This window comes from Phyllobates terribilis, unplaced genomic scaffold (assembly GCF_046119375.1).
Source record: "Phyllobates terribilis strain yellow unplaced genomic scaffold, ASM4611937v1 Scaffold_12__6_contigs__length_324123572, whole genome shotgun sequence".
Lineage (NCBI taxonomy): Eukaryota > Metazoa > Chordata > Amphibia > Anura > Dendrobatidae > Phyllobates > Phyllobates terribilis.
The window spans coordinates 9,213,278-9,235,171 of NW_027362772.1; the positions used below are offsets into that span (position 1 = coordinate 9,213,278).

The 21,894-nt window shown below is 47.1% G+C and overlaps 1 protein-coding gene across 1 annotated transcript; it reads left to right on the forward strand.

The window, feature by feature from the left end:
- The first annotated feature begins 3,919 nt into the window (after positions 1-3,919).
- Positions 3,920-21,431, forward strand: LOC141171885 (oocyte zinc finger protein XlCOF8.4-like). Its single transcript, XM_073655523.1, has 7 exons — positions 3,920-3,981; positions 15,557-15,706; positions 15,836-16,015; positions 16,099-16,222; positions 16,306-16,403; positions 16,600-16,690; positions 18,815-21,431. Exons 2-7 carry the CDS (start codon positions 15,629-15,631, stop codon positions 19,528-19,530), a joined length of 1,287 nt encoding a protein of 428 aa, XP_073511624.1. The 5' UTR covers positions 3,920-3,981; positions 15,557-15,628; the 3' UTR covers positions 19,531-21,431.
- The last annotated feature ends 463 nt before the right edge of the window (positions 21,432-21,894 follow it).

The window sequence follows — 21,894 nt, forward strand, 5'->3', positions numbered from 1 at the left end:
CTTGTATGCGATTGTGGGAAGAGGAGATAAGAGGGGAGTAGAGAAGGAGATCTTATGAGGATCGGAGGTTGCGTGCAGGTAAGTACCGGGAGACTAGATCACAGATGTATGGAGGAGACAGGTTGTGGATGGCTTTGTATGCCATGGTTAGGGTTTTGAACTGGAGTCTCTGGGCAATGGGGAGCCAGTGAAGGGATTGACAGAGGGGAGAGGCCGGGAAATAGCTGGGGGATGTTGTTGCCAAAAAATACTTCAAAACCAGGCTACAGCGTTATTATGGGGGAATATCCCAACATGATATATGTACTCACAGTGTGAGACATGGAAACGAGGCTTTTTATAGGGTTCTACACAAGGATTTCTTAGGCATCTTAGTGAAAATACATGATGAAAATTACAAGGCAGACGGATGCCATTCGCATCACATACGCTCATATGTGAAAAAGACCGCACAATCACACCACACTCGCAGAGCAATAGAAAGAAAAATAGCGTGACACTCATCCGACTCTCCTGCATTAAAATAAGACGCGAGTGTGACTGCGGCCTAAGAAGGGTTATGATAGGAATCGTTGGAGTCAGAGTCCTGGAAAGTATTGTCAGAGGAATCAAATTCAGAGGAGCTGAAACATGGGATTTGGAGGCAGATTTGTGGTATGAATGGGGTATTAATATTGATTTGGGGGTGTGTAGTGTTCCACTCCATCTACCCCATTCATACACCTGGTTAAGTGTATAGTCATTTTTATCACGTTGGAATTTATTTTTCTTCATAGACATAATGCTGTCTTCCAATTTGGTGATCGTTTGTTGCGTTTTACTTATAAATGCTCCATGTTCTGTGTTAGATTTATATGGCTCCAATGTTAGTTTAATATCATTCATTTATGATTGAACAGCAATTTATTTTTCTCCTCATTCTTAACAATAAGACACATGAGATTTAGAGAACATGTAGTAAGTAAATGGTTCCATTGCTCCACAAATTGCTGAGAATAAATGGTTGTCGGAAGTTTTTTGATCCGTAGTCCTCTAGGGACCATATCTTTATCAATATAATTCCGTAATGTTGTTTTTTTCCCACCATGTTTTCATTTCATAAATCATGATTTTTTTTAAGTTTCCTTAAGTTGTCAAACATGGAATTAGGAGTCTGATCCGATTGTCTGCCATTATCGGCCATAACCGCCACACCATCCGCCCTTATGAACCATGGCCTACACCATGGCTGTCTCCTCTCTAGTTTTCCCTATGACCTAAATAATCCTCCTATACTATAAGGCCTCCACACTGTCCGCCTTAATGAGCTATACCCACCACATTGTCTGCCATTATCAGCTATAACCGCCACACCATCCACCCTTATCAACCATGGCCTATACCATGGCTGTCTCCTCTCTAGTTTTCCCTTACACTCTCTATATCTCCACACTGCCTCCCACCATGCTAACCTCTCTCCATATTGTGCCATTTCACACTGCCCTCTCTCAATATCCATTCTGTGTCTCTTTTCACACTATGCCCTCATACTGCTCTCTCCAAATTGTATCCCACAGTACACGTATCCTCGTACACGCGCGGCTCCGCTCCGTACACCTCGTACACGCTCGGCTCCGCTCCGTACACCTCGTACACGCTCGGCTCCGCTCCGTACACCTCGTACTCACAGGGCTCCGCTCCGTACACCTCGTACACACAGGGCTCTGCTCCGTACACCTCGTACACACGCGGCTCCGCTCCGTACACCTCGTACATGCGCGGCTCCGCTCCGTACACCTCGTACACGCGCGGCTCCATACACCTCGTACACGCGCGGCTCTGCTCCGTACACCTCGTTCACACAGGGCTCTGCTCCGTACACCTCGTACACGCGCGGCTCCGCTCCGTACACCTCGTACATGCGCGGCTCCGCTCCGTACACCTCGTACACGCGTGGCTCCATACACCTCGTACACGCGCGGCTCTGCTCCGTACACCTCGTTCACACAGGGCTCTGCTCCGTACACCTCGTACACGCGCGGCTCCGCTCCGTACACCTCGTACACGTGCGGCTCCGCTCCGCACACCTCGTACACGCGCGGCTCTGTTCCGTACACCTCGTACACACAGGGCTCCGCTCCATACACCTCGTACACACAGGGCTCCGCTCCGTACACCTCGTACACACGCAGCTCCGCACACCTCGTACACACACGGCTCCGTTCCGTACACCTTGTACACACAGGGCTCCGCTCCGTACGCTTCGTACACGCGCGGCTCCGCTCCGTACGCCTCGTACACGTGCGGCTCCGCTCCGTACGCCTCGTACACGCGCGGCTCTGCTCCGTACGCCTCGTACACGCGCGGCTCTGCTCCGTACACCTCGTACACACGCGGCTCCGCTCCGTACACCTCGTACACACGCGGCTCCGCTCCGTACACCTCGTACACACGCGGCTCCGCTCCGTACACCTCGTACACATGCGGCTTCGCACCGTACACACGCGGCTCCGCTCCGTACACCTCATACACGCGCGGCTCCGCTCCGTACACCTCGTACACATGCGGCTCCGCACCGTACACACGCGGATCCGCTCCGTACACCTCGTACACGCGCGGCTCTGCTCCGTACACCTCGTACACATGCGGCTCCGCACTGTACACACGCGGCTCCGCTCCGTACGCCTCGTACACGCGCGGCTCCGCTCCGTACGCCTCGCACACGCGCAGCTCCGCTCCGTACGCCTCGTACACGCGCGGCTCCGCTCCGTACGTCTCGTACACGCTCGGCTCCGCTCCGTACGCATCGTACACGCGCGGCTCCGCTCCGTACGCCTCGTACACGCGCGGCTCCGCTCCGTACGCCTCGTACACGCGAGGCTCCGCTCCGTACGCCTCGTACACGCGCGGCTCCGCTCCGTACGCCTCGTACACGCGCGGCTCCGCTCCGTACGCCTCGTACACACGCGGCTCCGCTCCGTACACCTCGTACACGCGCGGCTCTGCTCCGTACACGCGCGGCTCTGCTCCGTACACCTCGTACACGCGCGGCTCCGCTCAGTACACCTCGTACACATGGCTCTGCTCCGTACACCTCGTACACGCGCGGCTCTGCTCAGTACACCTCGTACACACGGCTCTGCTCCGTACACCTCGTACACGCGTGGCTCTGCTCCGTACACCTCGTACACGCGTGGCTCTGCTCCGTACACCTCGTACACACGCGGCTCTGCTCCGTACGCCTCGTACACGCGCGGCTCTGCTCCGTACGCCTCGTACACGCGCGGCTCCGCTCCGTACGCCTCGTACATGCGCGGCTCCGCTCCGTACGCCTCGTACACGCGCGGCTCCGCTCCTTACGCCTCGTACACGCGCGGCTCCGCTCCGTACGCCTCGTACACGCGCGGCTCCGCTCCGTACGTCTCGTACACGCGCGGCTCCGCTCCGTACGCCTCGTACACGCGCGGCTCCGCTCCGTACGCCTCGTACACGCGCGCCTCCGCTCCGTACGCCTCGTACACGCGCGCCTCCGCTCCGTACGCCTCGTACACGCGCGGCTCCGCTCCGTACACCTCGTACACGCGCGGCTCCGCTCCGTACACCTCGTACACACGCGGCTCTGCTCCGTACACCTCGTACACACGCGGCTCCGCTCCGTACACCTCGTACACGCGCGGCTCCGCTCCGTACACCTCGTACACGCGCGGCTCCGCTCCGTACACCTCGTACACGCGCGGCTCCGCTCCGTACACCTCGTACACGCGCGGCTCTGCTCCGTACACCTCGTACACGCGCGGCTCTGCTACATCCACACTGTAAACCCCTCCTGACCCCACACATAAACTTCAGCTCATCCAGCACCATGACAACCAGCACAGCAGAGTCCTGCATCCACTGAGGCCCCTGATCATGTGACCCCTGACTCCTCCCCTCCTGTGACCTCATCACAGGTCCTGTGCGCACACAACAGCCATATATGTGGTGGCGGCTCTGCAGGTGGAGGTATGTGGAGACCCCATTACTGGGCGCAGGGGGCATTAACCCCTTCAGCACGGAGGCTCTTTGGGGGTCTTGTGTTGCCCCTTTATGAGAATCATAAGGTTTTGTTCTGTTTCCTGTAATAGATACATACGACCCAACTATGGAGACAGGAAGGGAGGAAACGTATTGTTCTCAGAGTACAGGACCCCCCACAGTGTAATGCCCCCATTATGCCCCTCATACAGGATGTATGATGCCCCCACACAGTGTAATGCCCCCATTATGCCTCTTATGCAGGATGTATGATATCCCCCCACACAGTACAATCAGAGGCATAACTAGGGTCTGATGGGACCCGTTGCGAGATTTCGACCACCTACCATCCTGATATATACAGTGGATACGGAAAGTATTCAGACCCCTGTAAATTTTTCACTCTTTGTTTCATTGCAGCCATTTGGTAAATTCGAAAAAGTTCATTTTTTTTCTCATTAAAGTACACTGTGCACCCCATCCTGACTGAAAAAAACAGAAATGTAGAAATTTTTGCAAATTTATTAAAAAAGAAAAACTGAAATATCACATGGTCATAAGTATTCAGACCCTTTGCTCAGACACTATATTTAAGTCACATGCAGTCCATTCCTTGTGATCCTCCTTGAGATGGTTCTACTCCTTCAGCTGTGTTTAATTAAACTGATAGGATTTGATTTGGAAAGGCACACACCTGTCTATATAAGACCTCACAGCTCATAGTTCATGTCAGACCAAATGAGAATCATGTGCTCAAAGGAACTGCCCAAGGAGCTCAGAGACAGAATTGTGGCAAGGCACAGATCTGGCCAAGGTTACAAAAGAATTTCTGCATTACTCAAGGTTCCTAAGAGCACAGTGGCCTCCATAATAATAATAATAATAATTTTTATTTTTATAGCGCCAACATATTCCGCGGCACTTTACAAATTTTTAGGGGGGACTTATACAGACAATACAGAATAAGCACTATAAATCATTAAATGGAAGAAGTTTGGGACCACCTGAAGTTTTCCTAGTCCTGGCCGTCCAGCCAAACTGAGAAATCAAGGGAGAAGAGCCTTGGTGAGCGAGGTAAAGAAGAACCCCAAGATCACTGTGGCTGAGCTCCAGAGATGCAGTAGGCAGATGGGAGAAAGTTCCACAAAGTCAACTATCACTGCAGCCCTCCACCAGTTGGGCCTTTATGGTAGAGTGGCCCGATGGAAGCCTCTCCTCAGTGCAAGACATATGAAAGCCCGCATAGAGTTTGCTCAAAAATACATGATGGACTCCCAGACTATGAGAAATAAGATTCTCTGGTCTGATGAGACGAAGATAGAACTTTTTGGTGATAATTCTAAGCGGTATGTGTGGAGAAAACCAGACACTGCTCATCACCTGCCCAATACAATCCCAACAGTGAAACATGGTGGTGGCAGCATCATGCTATGGGGGTGTTTTTCAGCTGCAGGGACAGGACGGCTGGTTGCAATTGAAGGAAACATGAATGCGGCCAAGTACAGAGATATCCTGGATGAAAACCTCTTCCAGAGTGCTCTGGACCTCAGACTTGGCCGAAGGTTCACCTTCCAACTGTTATGCGCACACCCGGACTGACTGGCGTGTGCGTGTTTGGTGATCCCACTGGACCATGAACCGGATAGTGCCTGGAGGGGCGTAACTAAGTATCTGCCCGATCCGACCAAGGTCGCACGACGGCTAACGACGCCTGTGCACCAGGGAGGAACCTTGCAGAGGGACCAGGTGCTACTCCAGGTCAGACCCCGGACACGGCTGTTGGCCCACACCGGGGAATACAGGAACAGGCAGGTTCGGCTGGCACACTGACTGGTGGGTATAGGCAGGCACGACTGGTAGGCAGGCGGGTACTGGTAAGCATGACTGGTATGCTGGCAGGGGGTACAGGCTAACATGGCTGGAGTGCAGACAGGAAGGCACTAGCAGGTTGGAGCACAGATGGGATAAGGTCCAATACAGACTGGAACTCAGGAACAGAACCGCAGATGCGGTAGAAAAGCAGAGCAGAGCGAGGCCGCCGGAGCAGTGAGCAAGAGCAGGGCGGGACCGCCAGAGCGGTGAGCAAGAGCAAAGCAGGGTGAGACTGCCTGGAGCGGTGAGCAAGAGCAGAGCAGGGCGAGACCGCCTGGAGCGGTGAGCGAGAGCAGAGCATGACGAGACCGCCTGGAACGGTGAGCAAAGGCAGAGCAGAGCGAGACCGCCTGGAGCGGTGAGCAAAGGCAGAGCAAGGCCGCCTGGAGCGGTGAGCAAAGGCAGAGCAGAGCGAGGCCGCCTGCAGCGGTGAGCAAAGGCAGAGCAGAGCGAGGCCGCCTGGAGCGGTGAGCAAAGGCAGAGCAGAGCGAGGCCGCCTGGAGCGGTGAGCAAAGGCAGAGCAGGGCGAGACCGCCTGGAGCGGTGAGCAAGAGCGGAGCAGAGCGAAACTGCCTGAGCGGTGAGCAAGGCAGAGCGGAAACTGCAGGAGCGGTGAACAAAGCAGAGCAGAACTAAACCGCAGGAGGGGTGGACAAGGCAGAACAGAGAGGAACCGCCGGAGCGGTGAGCAAGGCGGAGCAGGAAGGAACCGCCGTAGCGGTGAGCAGAGCAGAGCGGAAACCGCAGGAGCGGTGAACAAAGCAGAGTACAACTAAACCGCAGGTGCGGTGGACAAGGCAGAGCAGAGAGGAACCGTCGGAGCGGTGAGCAAGGCAGAGCAGGAAGGAACCGCCGGAGCGGTGGGCAAGTCAGAGCAGAGAGAAACCGCCGGAGCGGTGGGCAAGTCAGAGCAGAGAGAAACCGCCGAAGCGGTGGACAAGTAAGAGCAGAGAGAAGCCGTCGGAGCGGTGGGCAAGTCAGAGCAGAGAGAAACCGCAAGTGCGGTGAACAAGGCAGAGAGGACAGGGCTTTGTTCACATGGAACAGACTGGAAAATACAGGAAGATACGGAAGAAGGGAAAAGGGACAAGCAGAACCAGATACACACAAGGTACTTGCTAAGAAGTAGCGAGTGGAAACAAAACTCAAACAGAAGTACAGAGACAACGAGTAGGAGTTAGGTGCGGGTTCAGACAATGCAGGAAAAGGGAAGGGACGGACATAGAGACAAAACAGGAAAAAGGCTAGGAGAGAATACTGACAGGAACAGGCACAACAGCAAGATACAGGAGCGGGTCTAGGAATGCAGCCCCTAGAAGGCAGAAGAACAGGCTAGGAGCGTGTTCAGACTGGCCTGGAAATACAGCCTCCAGGAAGGCGGACAGACAGGCAAGAAAACACAGATAACAGATCTAGGTATGCGGCCCCTAGAAGGCGGGACGAACAGGCTAGGAGCGTGTTCAGACTGGCCTGGAAATACAGCCTCCAGGAAGGCAGACAAACAACAGGCTAGGAGATAGTTCAGACAGGATCTGGCACAACAGAGGCAAGAAGCCCTCTAAAGGAACGAGATGCTCAGGCATCGGCTCCAGAGTGGAGCTGGTTTAAATATCCAATGACAGATAGCAATAGGCTGAGGACGCATTAGGGGTGTGCCCGCAGCAGCTACAAGAAGCAGGAAGTAATCGGGCCGCCGCCCTAAGCAGCCAGAACAGAGGCAAGCAGACTGCATGGAGGGAAGCCAGGCTAGCAGACTGGACTGGTGATAAAGTTTGCGATCTTGCATAGTGGGGGATGGAGCACTATGCAAGAACGCCACCAGGTATGTTACACCAACAAGACAATGAACCTAAGCACACAGCTAAAATAACAAAGGAGTGGCTTCAGAACAACTCTGTGACCATTCTTGACTGGCCCAACCAGAACCCTGACCTAAACCCAATTGAGCATCTCTGGAGAGACCTGAAAATGGCTGTCCACCAACGTTCACCATCCAACCTGGCGGAACTGGAGAGGATCTGCAAGGAAGAATGGCAGAGAATCCCCAAATCCAGGTGTGAAAAACTGCATCATTCCCAAGAAGACTCATGGCTGTACTAGCTCAAAAGGGGCTTCTACTCAACACTGAGCAAAGGGTCTGAATACTTATGACCATGTTATATTTCAGTTTTTCTTTTTTAATAAATTTGCAAAAATGTCTACATTTCTGGGTTTTTTCAGTCAAGATGGGGTGCAGAGTGTACTTTTAATGAGAAAAAAATTAACTTTTTAGAATTTACCAAATGGCTGCAATGAAACAAAGAGTGAAAAATGTACTGTTATGCTAATTAAATATGTTAATAGAGTTGTTATAGACCCAGTCTGCGTACGGGCACTCTGACCTCTCTATGTAACAGATTAGATGTATGTTATGTGTTTATGTTTTGAAAAATCAAATAAAAATGATGTTGGAAAAAAAAAAGAGTCAAAAATTTAAAGGGGTCTGAATACTTTCCGTACCCCCTGTATATGTATGTCCCTTATCCTGGGCCTCAACCTAGTATATGTCACCTGTTCTGCCTCTGTTCTTTAGTGTATAGAATAAAATAAACTATTACATTCACCAGGGGCGAACATAGAAGAGATGGGGCCCCATAACCGAAGTATAATGCACAGCCCATAGTCATCCATACAGTATAATGCACAGCCCACAGTCCGTACATGAAGTATAATGCACAGACCATAGTCCATACATGTAGTATAATGCACAGCCCATAGTCCATACATGTAGTATAATGCACAGCCCACACTCTTACATGTAGTATAATGCACAGCCCACAGTTCGTACATGTAGTATAATGCACAGCCCATAGTCCACACATATAGTATAATGCACAGCCCATACTCATACATGTAGTATAATGCACAGCCCATACTCTTACATGTAGTATAATGCACAGCCCATAGTCATACATGTGGTATAATGCACAGCCCATAGTCCATACATGTAGTATAATGCACAGATCATAGTCATACATGTAGTATAATGCACAGCCCATAGTCCATACATGTAGTATAATGCACAGACCATACTCATACATGTAGTATAATGCACAGCCCATAGTCCATACATGTAGTATAATGCACAGCCCATACTCATACATGTAGTATAATTCACAGCACATAGTCCACACATATAGTATAATGCACAGCCCATAGTCCATACATGTAGTATAATGCACAGCCCATACTCATACATGTAGTATAATGCACAGCCCATAGTCCATCCATGTAGTATAATGCACAGCCCATAGTCCATCCATGTAGTATAATGCACAGCCCATAGTCCATCCATGTAGTATAATGCACAGCCCATACTCATACATGTAGTATAATGCACAGCCCATAGTCCATCCATGTAGTATAATGCACAGCCCATAGTCCATCCATGTAGTATAATGCACAGCCCATACTCATCCATGTAGTATAATGAACCGGCTCCAGGTTTTTCTGGGCCCCGGGCGAAAGAGTCTCAGTGGGCCCCTTTAACACATACCACGATTCATGATGCAGAGATACGGCAGAGAAATATATATATATATATAGTACAATGCAAAGATTTCACTTCTTACATTACATGAGTGATATCTATTGTAAATTCCACAATAGCTCAGAAACCGGTGAATCGCTCCACACAGAATAGTGGCCCCCATATAACGCCCATACGGAATACTGGCCCCCATATAACGCTTCATACAGAATACTGGCCCCCATATAAGGCCCCATACGGAATACTTGCCCCCATATAAGGCCCCATACGGAATACTGGCCCCCATATAAGACCCCATACGGAATACTGGCCCCCATATAAGGCCCCATAAGGAATACTGGCCCCCATATAAGGCCCCATACGGAATACTGGCCTCCATATAAGACCCCATACGGAATACTGGCCCCCATATAAGGCCCCATAAGGAATACTGGCCCCCATATAAGGCCCCATACGGAATACTGACCCCCATATAAGGCTCCAGGCGGAATACTGACCCCCATATAAGGCTCCATAAGGAATACTGACCCCCATATAAGGCTCCATGCGGAATACTGGCCCCCATATAAGGCTCCATACGGAATACTGGCCCCCATATAAGGCTCCATACGGAATACTGGCCCCCATATAAGGCCCCATATGGAATACTGGCCCCTATATAAGGCTCCATATGGAATACTGGCCCCCATATAAGGCTCCATAAGGAATACTGGCCCCCATATAAGGCTCCATACGGAATACTGGCCCCCATATAAGGCTCCATACGGAATACTGGCCCCTATATAAGGCTCCATAAGGAATACTGGCCCCCATATAAGGCTCCATAAGGAATACTGGCCCCCATATAAGGCTCCATACGGAATACTGGCCCCCATATAAGGCTCCATACGGAATACTGGCCCCTATATAAGGCTCCATACGGAATACTGGCCCCCATATGGAATACTGGCCCCCATATAAGGCTCCATACGGAATACTGGCTTCCATATAAGGCTCCATACGGAATACTGGCCCCCATATAACGCTCCATACAGGATACTTTTCCCCTTATAAAGCTCCATACAGGATACTGGTCCCCTTATAAAACTTCATACAGGATACTGGCCCCCATATAACGCTCCATACAGGATACCGGTCCCCTTATAACGCTCCATACAGGATACTGGCCCCCATATAATGCTGTATGCAGGCTGTTACCCCCCACATAATGCCCCATACAGGCTGTCCCCCCCTTATAATGCTCCATGCAGGCTGTTACCCCCCACATAATGCCCCATACAGGCCCCCCCTTTTAATGCTCCATGCAGGCTGTTACCCCCCACATAATGCCCCATACAGACTGCCCCCCCCCTTATAATGCTCCATGCAGGCTGCCCCCCCCACATAATGCCCCATACAGGCCCCCCCTTTTAATGCTCCATGCAGGCTGTAACCCCCCACATAATGCCCCATACAGGCTGCCCCCCCCCCTTGTAATGCTCCATGCAGGCTGTTCCCCCCCACATAATGCCCCATACAGGCCCCCCCCTTTTAATGCTCCATGCAGGCTGTTACCCCCCACATAATGCCCCATACAGGCTGACCCCCCCTTTATAATGTCCCATGCAGGCTGTCACCCCTCCTCTTTATAATGCTCCATGCAGGATGCCCCCCCCCTCTTTATAATGCCCCATGCAGGCTGTCACCCCTCCTCTTTATAATGCCCCATACAGGATGTCCCCCCCTCTCTTTATAATGCCCCATGCAGGCTGTTCCCCACCTTATAATGCCCCATGCAGGCTGGTCCCCACCTTATAATGCCCCATGCAGGCTGTCACCCCTCCTCATTATAATGCCCCAAGCAGGAATCCCCCCCCCTCTTTATAATGCCCCATGCAGGCTGTCCCCCCCCTCTTTATAATGCCCCATGCAGGCTGGTCCCCACCTTATAATGCCCCATGCAGGCTGTCACCCCTCCTCATTATAATGCCCCAAGCAGGAATCCCCCCCCTCTTTATAATGCCCCATGCAGGCTGTCCCCCCCCTCTTTATAATGCCCCATGCAGGCTGGTCCCCACCTTATAATGCCCCATGCAGGCTGTCACCCCTCCTCATTATAATGCCCCAAGCAGGAATCCCCCCCCCCCTCTTTATAATGCCCCATGCAGGCTGTTCCCCACCTTATAATGCCCCATGCAGGCTGTCACCCCTCCTCTTTATAATGCCCCATGCAGGCTGTCACCCCTCCTCTTTATAATGCCCCATGCCTCCATACATTAAAAAAAAAAAATCAAATACTCACCTCCCTTCTCCTCACCTGCTACCTGCTGCCCGCTGCTCGGGTCCGAACTCCAGCGTTGTCGGTGTCTTCCCGCTCAGCGCTCCCTGTGACGGCTCAGGGGAGGGCGCGGTGTAAAGGCGTCACCGCGCCCTCTGACCTGAGACGTCACAGGGAGCGCAGAGCAGGAAGACAGCGGATCTGCAGAGGCACGGGGAGAGGTAAGTATCCAGCTGCCGGGGCCCTGAGCAAGCGGCGGAGAAGGGCGGGCGCTGACACCGCTCTCCTCCGCCCATAGCCCAGCGGGGTGCGCGACCGCCAGTGGGCCCCTCTGCCTGCTCAGGGCCCCGGCATTTGCCCGGGTGCTGACGCCGGCCCTGTGCACAGCGCATAGTCCACACATATAGTATAATGCACAGCCCATAGTCCATACATGTAGTATAATGCACAGCCCATAGTCATCCAAGTAGTATAATGCACAGCCCATAGTCATCCAAGTAGTATAATGCACAGCCCATAGTCATCCATGTAGTATAATGCACAGCCCATAGTCCATACATGTAGTATAATGCACAGCCCACAGTCATCCATGTAGTATAATGCACAGCCCATAGTCCATACATGTAGTATAATGCACAGCCCATACTCATACATGTAGTATAATGCACAGCCCATAGTCCATACATGTAGTATAATGCATAGCCCACAGTCATCCATGTAGTATAATGCACAGCCCATAGTCCATACATGTAGTATAATGCACAGCCCATACTCATACATGTAGTATAATGCACAGCCCATAGTCCATACATGTAGTATAATGCACAGCCCATAGTCCATACATGTAGTATAAATCACAGCGCATAGTCCGTACATGTAGTATAATGCACAGCCCATAGTCCATACATGTAATATAATGCACCGCCCATACTCATACATGTAGTATAATGCACAGCCCATAGTCTGTACATGTAGTATAATGCACAGCCCACACTCATACATGTAGTATAATGCACAGCCCATAGTCATCCAAGTAGTATAATGCACAGCCCATAGTCATCCAAGTAGTATAATGCACAGCCCACACTCATACATGTAGTATAATGCACAGCCCATAGTCATCCAAGTAGTATAATGCACAGCCCATAGTCATACATATAGTATAATACACAGCCTATAGTCATCCATGTAGTATAATACACAGCCTATAGTAGTCATCCATGTAGTATAATACACAGCCTATAGTCATCCATGTAGTATAATACACAGCCTATAGTCATCCATGTAGTATAATGCACAGCCCATAGTCCATACATGTAGTATAATGCACAGCCCATACTCATACATGTAGTATAATGCACAGCCCATAGTCCATACATGTAGTATAATGCACAGCCCATAGTCATCCAAGTAGTATAATACACAGCCCATACTCATACATGTAGTATAATACACAGCCTATAGTCATCCATGTAGTATAATACACAGCCTATAGTCATCCATGTAGTATAATGCACAGCCCATAGTCATCCATGTAGTATAATGCACAGCCCATAGTCCATACATGTAGTATAATGCACAGCCCATAGGCATCCATGTAGTATTATGCACAGCCCATAGGCATCCATGTAGTATAATGCACAGCCCACACTCTTACATGTAGTATTATGGCCAAGGGCACCGTGTACTCACTGATTTAAAGAAAACAGAACATTATACTCGCCTTCTCTCTGCTCCCTCGCCGCTCGGTGTCTTTTTTCTGGAGCTGCCGCTGACTTCAGCTGCAAGCGACAGGAGAGCATGATGTTACTTCCATGCGCCCCCTAATGGCGTACATGCCGATGTCAGCTGCTGGCCTCTGATTGGTCAGCAGCGTGTATTGTGGCACTTCAGCTGAATGTCAGTCCGAGAACACATCCAGCTGAAGTAGGGGTCGGTCGCAGGAGCCACTGCGGTCATTAAGCCTCTCAATATAATGCTCTCATAGTACCTCTATTTCCCCACACCGTATAATGTTCTCACAGTACCGCCATCCCCCCACATACAGTATAATGTTCTCATAGTACCGCCATCCCCCCACATACAGTATAATGTTCTCACAGTACCGCCATCCCCCCCACATACAGTATAATGTTCTCACAGTACCGCCATCTTCCCACATACAGTATAATGTTCCCACAGTACCGCCATCTTCCCACATACAGTATAATGTTCTCACATTACCACCATCCCCCCACATACAGTATAATGTTCTCACAGTACCGCCATCCCCCCACATACAGTATAATGTTCCCATAGTACCGCCATCTTCCCACATACAGTATAATGTTCTCACAGTACCGCCATCTTCCCACATACAGTATAATGTTCCCACAGTACCGCCATCTTCCCACATACAGTATAATGTTCTCACATTACCACCATCCCCCCACATACATTATAATGTTCTCACAGTACCGCCATCCCCCCCACATACAGTATAATGTTCTCACAGTACCGCCATCTTCCCACATAAAGTATAATGTTCCCACAGTACCGCCATCTTCCCACATACAGTATAATGTTCTCACATTACCACCATCCCCCCACATACAGTATAATGTTCTCACAGTACCGCCATCCCCCCACATACAGTATAATGTTCCCATAGTACCGCCATCTTCCCACATACAGTATAATGTTCTCACAGTACCGCCATCTTCCCACATACAGTATAATGTTCTCACATTACCACGATCCCCCCACATACAGTATAATGTTCTCACATTACCACGATCCCCCCACATACAGTATAATGTTCTCACAGTACCGCCATCTCCCCACATACAGTATAATGTTCTCACATTACCACCATCCCCCCACATACAGTATAATGTTCCCACAGTGCCACCATCCCCCCACATACAGTATAATGTTCCCACAGTTGCGCAATCTTCCCACATCCAGTATAATGTTGTCACAGTCCCTCCATCCCCCCACATACAGTATAATATTCCCACATTACCACCATCCCCCCACATACAGTATAATGTTGTCACAGTCCCACCATCCACCCACGTACAGTATAATATTACCAACATCCCCCCACATACAGTATAATGTTCCCACAGTGCCACCATCCCCCCACATACAGTATAATGTTCCCACATTACCACCATCCCCCCACATACAGTATAACACTTGCTTTTCTTTTTTTGGTGTTTTTCATGTAATATATGGAAGCCTACAGGAAAATGCTAAAAGAAACATAATATCCAGGAAAAAACCACTGTACATGGAGACATTAGCATCAAATAACTGTCTTGTTCTTACAAACACGCTCTTATAAATGAGATCTAACGTGATAATAGATTACACCCTGGGGAAGACGGGAAACATTCACATAGACAGTCGGTGATGATGTCGTCAGTGACGGACTCTGGCCATATCTGTTTCCAGAGCCGTATTAGAAGATGAAGATGTCGTCCTCATCATGAAGTTGTTATTTCTCATGCCATGTGTAATGTATATGACGAGAATTAGCGTTATGGAAGATGAGTCTATGAGAAACGTATTCAGCTGCCGACTCCGAGGAAGAAACTGCTTGTTGTCTGTGGCCTAAAATATATAGATTTTATTAGTACGTCAGGGACAAAAGCAGAATGTTGTAAAATAATAAAAATACCATTGCTGCTTGGGTTTCTGGGTGATTCTTACTGAAGCAGTGGCCAACTTAGCCAGTGATTGGAAGTATGGAGGAGATGTCTAAGTCAGCAATTCAACTTATGTTCCAGTCCATAAAAAACTAGAGAACACAACATCTACACATTCTATCTCTTAATATATTCCCCTTATTGTCTCCAGTAATTGTATTATTACACAGAATTCTTTATGATGTTACATCGGCTCATCTTCTTCTCATTCAGGTTTCTACAATATCAGATCCTCTCAGTGAAGATCTTCTATATAAGAGAATTTTTCTGAATCACCTATCAAGGATGGACATGGGCAGAGACAAGATGGTGGAGAGGATATTACACCTCACCCTAGAGATCCTCTTCCGGCTTACTGGAGAGGTGAGAGATTCTGATGACGTCACATTACATCATTCTTATCTATGGGAATAACAGATGGACAGAACTGGAGAGGTGAGGACTCTGGAAATGTCTGCAGTGAGATTTATTAATGTGTCTCTCCATAACCAGGATTACACAGTAGTGAAGAAGACCTCTAGTGAGCGCTGTCAGGACCCTGTGTCTGAGGGATGGGGAAGACCCCTGAGCCCAATCACAGGGCCTCCATCTCACCCCCTGATACATGAGGACATCAATGACCAGAAGATCCTAGAACTCGCCTACAAGATGATTGAGCTGCTGACTGGAGAGGTGACACTGCTGGGAATGCTGGGACATTATACAGTAACTCTATGGAGGGATCGAGGGAATGATGGTATCATTGTATGTGTCAGGTTCCTATAAGGTGTCAGGATGTCACCGTCTATTTCTCCATGGCGGAGTGGGAGTATTTAGAAGGACACAAAGATCTGTACAAGGACGTCATGATGGAGGTTCCCCAACCCCTCATATCACCAGGTAATAGACAGGACTAAATACACACGGCCTATAATTGTCTGTATGTAAAGAATGAATTCAGTCCCTGTATGTGTTTCTTCCAGATCTATCCAGTAAGAGGACAACACCAGAGAGATCTCCCCGTCCTCTTCTTCCACAGGACTGTAAACAAGAAGATCCCAATGTTCCTCAGGATCATCAGGTAGATGGAGAGAAGGTGTCATGAGATCACCCCTATGATGTGTAGACGGCTGTAAAAGTCATGTCTTCAGTCTTGTTTTATCCACCATTAATATGTTTTATACTTGTGTAATGAGAACTGTGGAGATGGCAGGATTAGAGCTGATCACAGATGTGACTTCTCCATCTGTCTGTGACTTTTACAATATTTGTTTCAGGGTGAAGATCTGACCCATATTAATACTACAGAGACATATGTGAGGGGTGATGAGCAGTGTAAGGAGGAGATTCCTACATATGACTACCCAGGTGAGTAGTGACCACTAAATTCAGAGAAGTCACAGATTCTTCTCCGTCACTGGCTGTGGCTGCTTTATCGGTGGTGTAGTCCGGCCGTATCACAATCGTGTGATCACCATTTTCCCTCTAGACCACAACATTTTCCTCCATCCAAAACTGTTCACATTACTTTGTGTCATTGTAAAAGCCTTTTTCTGTAGAACTTACAACCTGGAGGATCCACCTACCCCCTGGGATTAGTAGACGCTGACCGTTAGCTGCCCAGATCTGTAAACTACAAAGCCAAATGACAGCGTACGTAGAAAGTGCTGACAAGTGAGAAAATCACTTGAAGAAAAATATTTTGATGAGCCTGTAAGAGAAAGCGGAGGGTAATGATGCTGTTGGCTTCCTAGATCCCTGATATCTTATTGGATGAATCTACCTTCTCTCCCATCTGTGCGGCTGAATGTTCTCATATGGTCCCTACAAGACCAGGTCCAGTCTTTCTGGCCAAACTTCACTTTTATGATCGACAATATTAAATGTGCAGTGAGGGCCAAGTGTGAATTTCTGTACAATAACAACAGAGTTTCCCTTTATCCTGACTTTTCAAACTATCTTCAAACAGGATTGTGATGGACTACATAAATAACATTACACCTGTGCCATGATGTATCTCTAAGCTGTGCGTGGCTGATGGCTGTAATATACATTTATTCACACCTGCAGGAGATGTGGTGGCATGACTCAAGCCCTGGTTTCATGGATTCACTCCACGTCATAAATTCCATTATGTTTTCAATCCAAAGGAATTCAGATTCCTGCACAATCTCTCTTGAAATGGGGGCATAAATACTTTCTCTACTCTTCTGGTCAGGACTCATCATACCTCCGATGGTCCACCATAAATGAGTGCAACTCCGGTTTAGTGTTGGAGCTCTCCCTTATATATACGTTGTTGTTGGGGATGTAACATATCTTTTATTCTGTCTTTTTTACAGGTTCATTCTCTATGATAGTTTGATTGTGGTGGGATCGGCCTGACTCACTTATGTGTCTCTGTAACTCCATGGTGGTCTTTAAAAGAAGGTCTCCATTACCTCTTCCCACTGCCGAGGTCTAGATTTAAGACCACTCATCTCTGCAGTATTATAAAAAGTTCTACTTCAATGTCTAATATTTCTTCTTGACACTCATCTGACAGAAAATATTGTCCCTTACGATAGTTTAGATGATGAAGAGCCACCGAGCCCCAGACTCTAATTACCCCAGAGAGGTTTCACCACTAGTTTCTCACTATTTACTGAGAAGACTGTTCAGGTCGATCATTTCAGTAGATGTGTTACTGTCTATACTCACAGTTTTTGACTTCAGTAATCCTCTGATTTAACCCCTTCCTGCAGACAGTTTTTTGTTCCTAATCAGGTTCCATTTTTCAAATCTGACGTGGGTCACTTTATGTGGTGATAACTTTTGGAATTCTTCACAAAGGATAATAGGAAACAAATGGACCTTACAAATTATTTCCAACTACTCTTGAACGCGACAATCCCCTATATACGGTTGTACACTACTGTCTGGGCACATGGCAGGGTAAGAAGGGAAGGAGCGACATTTAGCTATTAGGAATGCAGATCTTGCAGATCCCAGAGGAGATGGGACACAACATTTGCAGAAACCTTAATATGACAAAATGTCATAAAACCAGAGCAATAGAAATCCCCATAAAGTGACTGCATTTTGGAAATTATAACCCTCAGTGAATTAATCTATAGGAGTAGTGACTATAGTAATGCCAAATACATGGATGATAAATGTGGTTTGGACGCACTGCAAGGCTCGGACTTTGGGAGAGCGGATATTGCTGGATTGGTTTATGGATGAGTAGAAGTTTTTATTGGCATCATTTTCGCCTACATAACATTGTTTGGTGGCTTCTTATTCCATATTTTGAGGCAGAATGAACAAACAGTTGAACACCACGATCCAATGGTTCATCCTGTGAAGTTTTCTATTAGACTGTGAACTGTCATTCACTGTCATTCTGTCAATAAGTTGTCATTTCTACAGACATTTTAAGTAGAAATGTTCAAAAATATAAATTTCAAGGTTGTTTTATTCAAAATTAATAATTGTTTTTTTTCTTGGCAGATGACTGTACCAGGAGATCAGAGGGACAGGAGATTTTTATATCAGATGATCTTGAGATCCCACAGGATACAATTGAAGTGAATGCCATTACTGCAGATATACCATCATCCCTTCACAGCAAAGATTTGTCATCTGATCCTATGAAACAGGTCCTGACTTCTGATTCATTACCGACTACTAAGGAAAGTCAAAATAAAAAAATAAGAATTGAAAAACGAACTGCTCCTAAATCAAAGAAGTCATTTTCACTTTCAGAAAATGGAAATAGTTTTACCCTCGAAAAGTCTATAAGTCAAAAAATACACACAGTGGACAATAGATTTTCTTGTTCCAAATGTGGGAGATGTTTTAACCGTAAATCAGTTTTGGTTATTCACCAGAGAACCCACACCGGGGAGAAGCCTTTTTCATGTTCAGAATGTGGGAAATGTTTTAACCTGAAATCAGATCTTGTTAGACACCAGAGAATTCACACAGGGGAGAAGCCTTTTTCCTGTTCAGAATGTGGGAAATGTTTTATCCAGAAATCAGATCTTGTAAGACACCAGAGAACTCACACAGGGGAGAAGCCATTTTCATGTTTAGAATGTGGGAAATGTTTTAGCCATAAACCAGCTTTGGTTGACCACCAGAGAACTCACACAGGGGAGAAGCCTTTTTCATGTTCAGAATGTGGGAAATGTTTTCACCGGAAATCAGCTTTAATTAAGCACTAGAGAATCCACACAGGGTAGAAGCCTTTTTCCTATTCTTTTCTTTTTTTTAATCCAATACATTTTTCAGTTTTTTTCATTAGTTTTTTTTTTTACAAAACAAGAAACCAGTACGTACATACAATAATAAAATAAAATACATGCATCTCTCCGATATATCCTTTCAGCTTGCCCATTACCGTCTGATAACTTACCATTACTATATCTTACAATTAACATTCCACATTCTTGAAATCTCTTATTAGCATAATATTGTAATAAACATTATAATCCTATATACCTATAGGTGTGCTATATTACCCAGACCACATGTTAAGGAATTCCAATACACAATGAAACATTAGACCTCGTCAATGCCTCCCTTCCTCCATAAGTCAAATTGTCTCTCCAGCAATAACCCCCTTGATGGCATTCCAGGTGTATCCAACCATAAGCCTCATATTTTCTCAAATTTATTCATTGAGTTTCATTTTTTATATACCCCTTTTTCTAATCTGATATTAGTTATCCTATTTTTGAGTTCACTAATTTCTGGGGGTGAGGGGTTAATCCATTTGGATGCAATATGTTTCCTAGTTTGAAGTAAAATACGTGAAATCCCTATTGAAATTGGGTCAAATTCCATATAATCTTCTAATATACCTAATAGGCATTTTTGGGGTCTGGTTGAATATCTATTTTATATACCCTCTTTATAATAGACTGAACTCCTTTCCAGCATTTACCTGACTCCCGGCATTCCCATAGCGTATGTAATAGGCCCGCATCATCCATTTTACATCTTGGACATTCAGCATCAGTCCGGTATCCTATGTTACATAGGAATCTTAGTATTTCCCTTCTCTAATACCAACTTAACAAAAGTATTATGTTTTACCCAAAAGGGAGTCCATTTTGATGTAAATATTTATAGAATTGTTTGTCAACCCAAATTCCCCCTTTAATTGATCAAAGCACTTAATTATCCCTTCAGACAATAGGTTTTATATCGTATATACCGTATTTTTCGGACTATAAGATGCACTTTTTTCCTCCAAAATTTTGGAGGAAAGTAGGGGGTGCGTCTTACAGTCCGAATGTGGCATATATATATATATATATATATATATATATATATATATATATATATATATATATATATATATATATATATATATATATATATATATATATATATATATATATATGGGAATTGGATGTTTCGCCCCCAGCAGTTCTCCCCCGGGTGCATTTGGCCCCCAGGATTTTTTGCCCCCGCATATTTCACCCCCGCACATATCGCCCCCGGATGTTTCGCAACCAGCAGTTCGCCCCTGGATGTTTGTATCCTGTTTTGCCCCCAGAATTTTGTGTTTGGATGTTTCGCCAGTTTGTCCTTGTGGTTCATAAATTCCCGTCCGTCATCAATCCTCATGTCACCACAGTACTGTACAGAGGCTGCACTATTGTGACATGTTAAATCAACTGTTTCCATCTGTAAACCTCACAACTGATCGCGTTATAGTGTCAGAGCATTTTGCCCTCAATTTTAACAAGACATTTTCCAAAACGTTTCTAAAACGCTTTTGTGTTACAAAAACATAACACGAAACAAATAAACGGATTTTAAAAATGTAGTGTGAATGAGGCCTGATTTATGTGGGGAATGTAAACCACTCTAAAATCTAAACATTTTGTGAACTTTTACCTGACCCAGCTGCTTTTTTGCAAGTTTTGTTGCAGATGTGACAATTTGTATGTCAGGTGTCCTGCAAGTTGCATTAGACGAGCTTTTATTCCATCTTTACATCAGAATATAGCAGTGTCTAAAATCTCTACAAAGAGAGAGGTGTACGAGCACAAAAAAATCAGTCAGCTTTCACAGCAATTCACTGTCTACAAGTATGAATTCAGTTCTATCCAAACGTGGGAAGAAGAAGTCGGTCTACGAGAATCACATTTACGTATTTTCCAAACGAAGTCTGATGACGTCCATTCCATCTGGGTGTGTGAAAAACGGTCGACTTGCAAGGGACGTGTTTGGAGCAATGAAGCATCTGGTGAAGTGGTGAAAGTAACCGATCCCCACAACCACGCAGCACAAGCAGCAAGACCCGAAGCAATCCGACTTGTCAATGAGGCGGTCACCAGGGCAAGGACAACACCAGAGACACCACAACAGATTCTCACAGAAGTCATTTCAGGAGCCCATTCTAATGTTGTAGCACTTCTCCCAAGGAAAGCATCACTGAAGAGAACAATACGATTATCAAGGCAACTTGGCAATATTCCAAGGTTGCCCCAAACCCTTGATCAACTTGTTATTCCCCAGGAGTTCCAGGAGATCAATATTGATGGTATCCAGCAGCAGTTCCTTCTGCACGACTC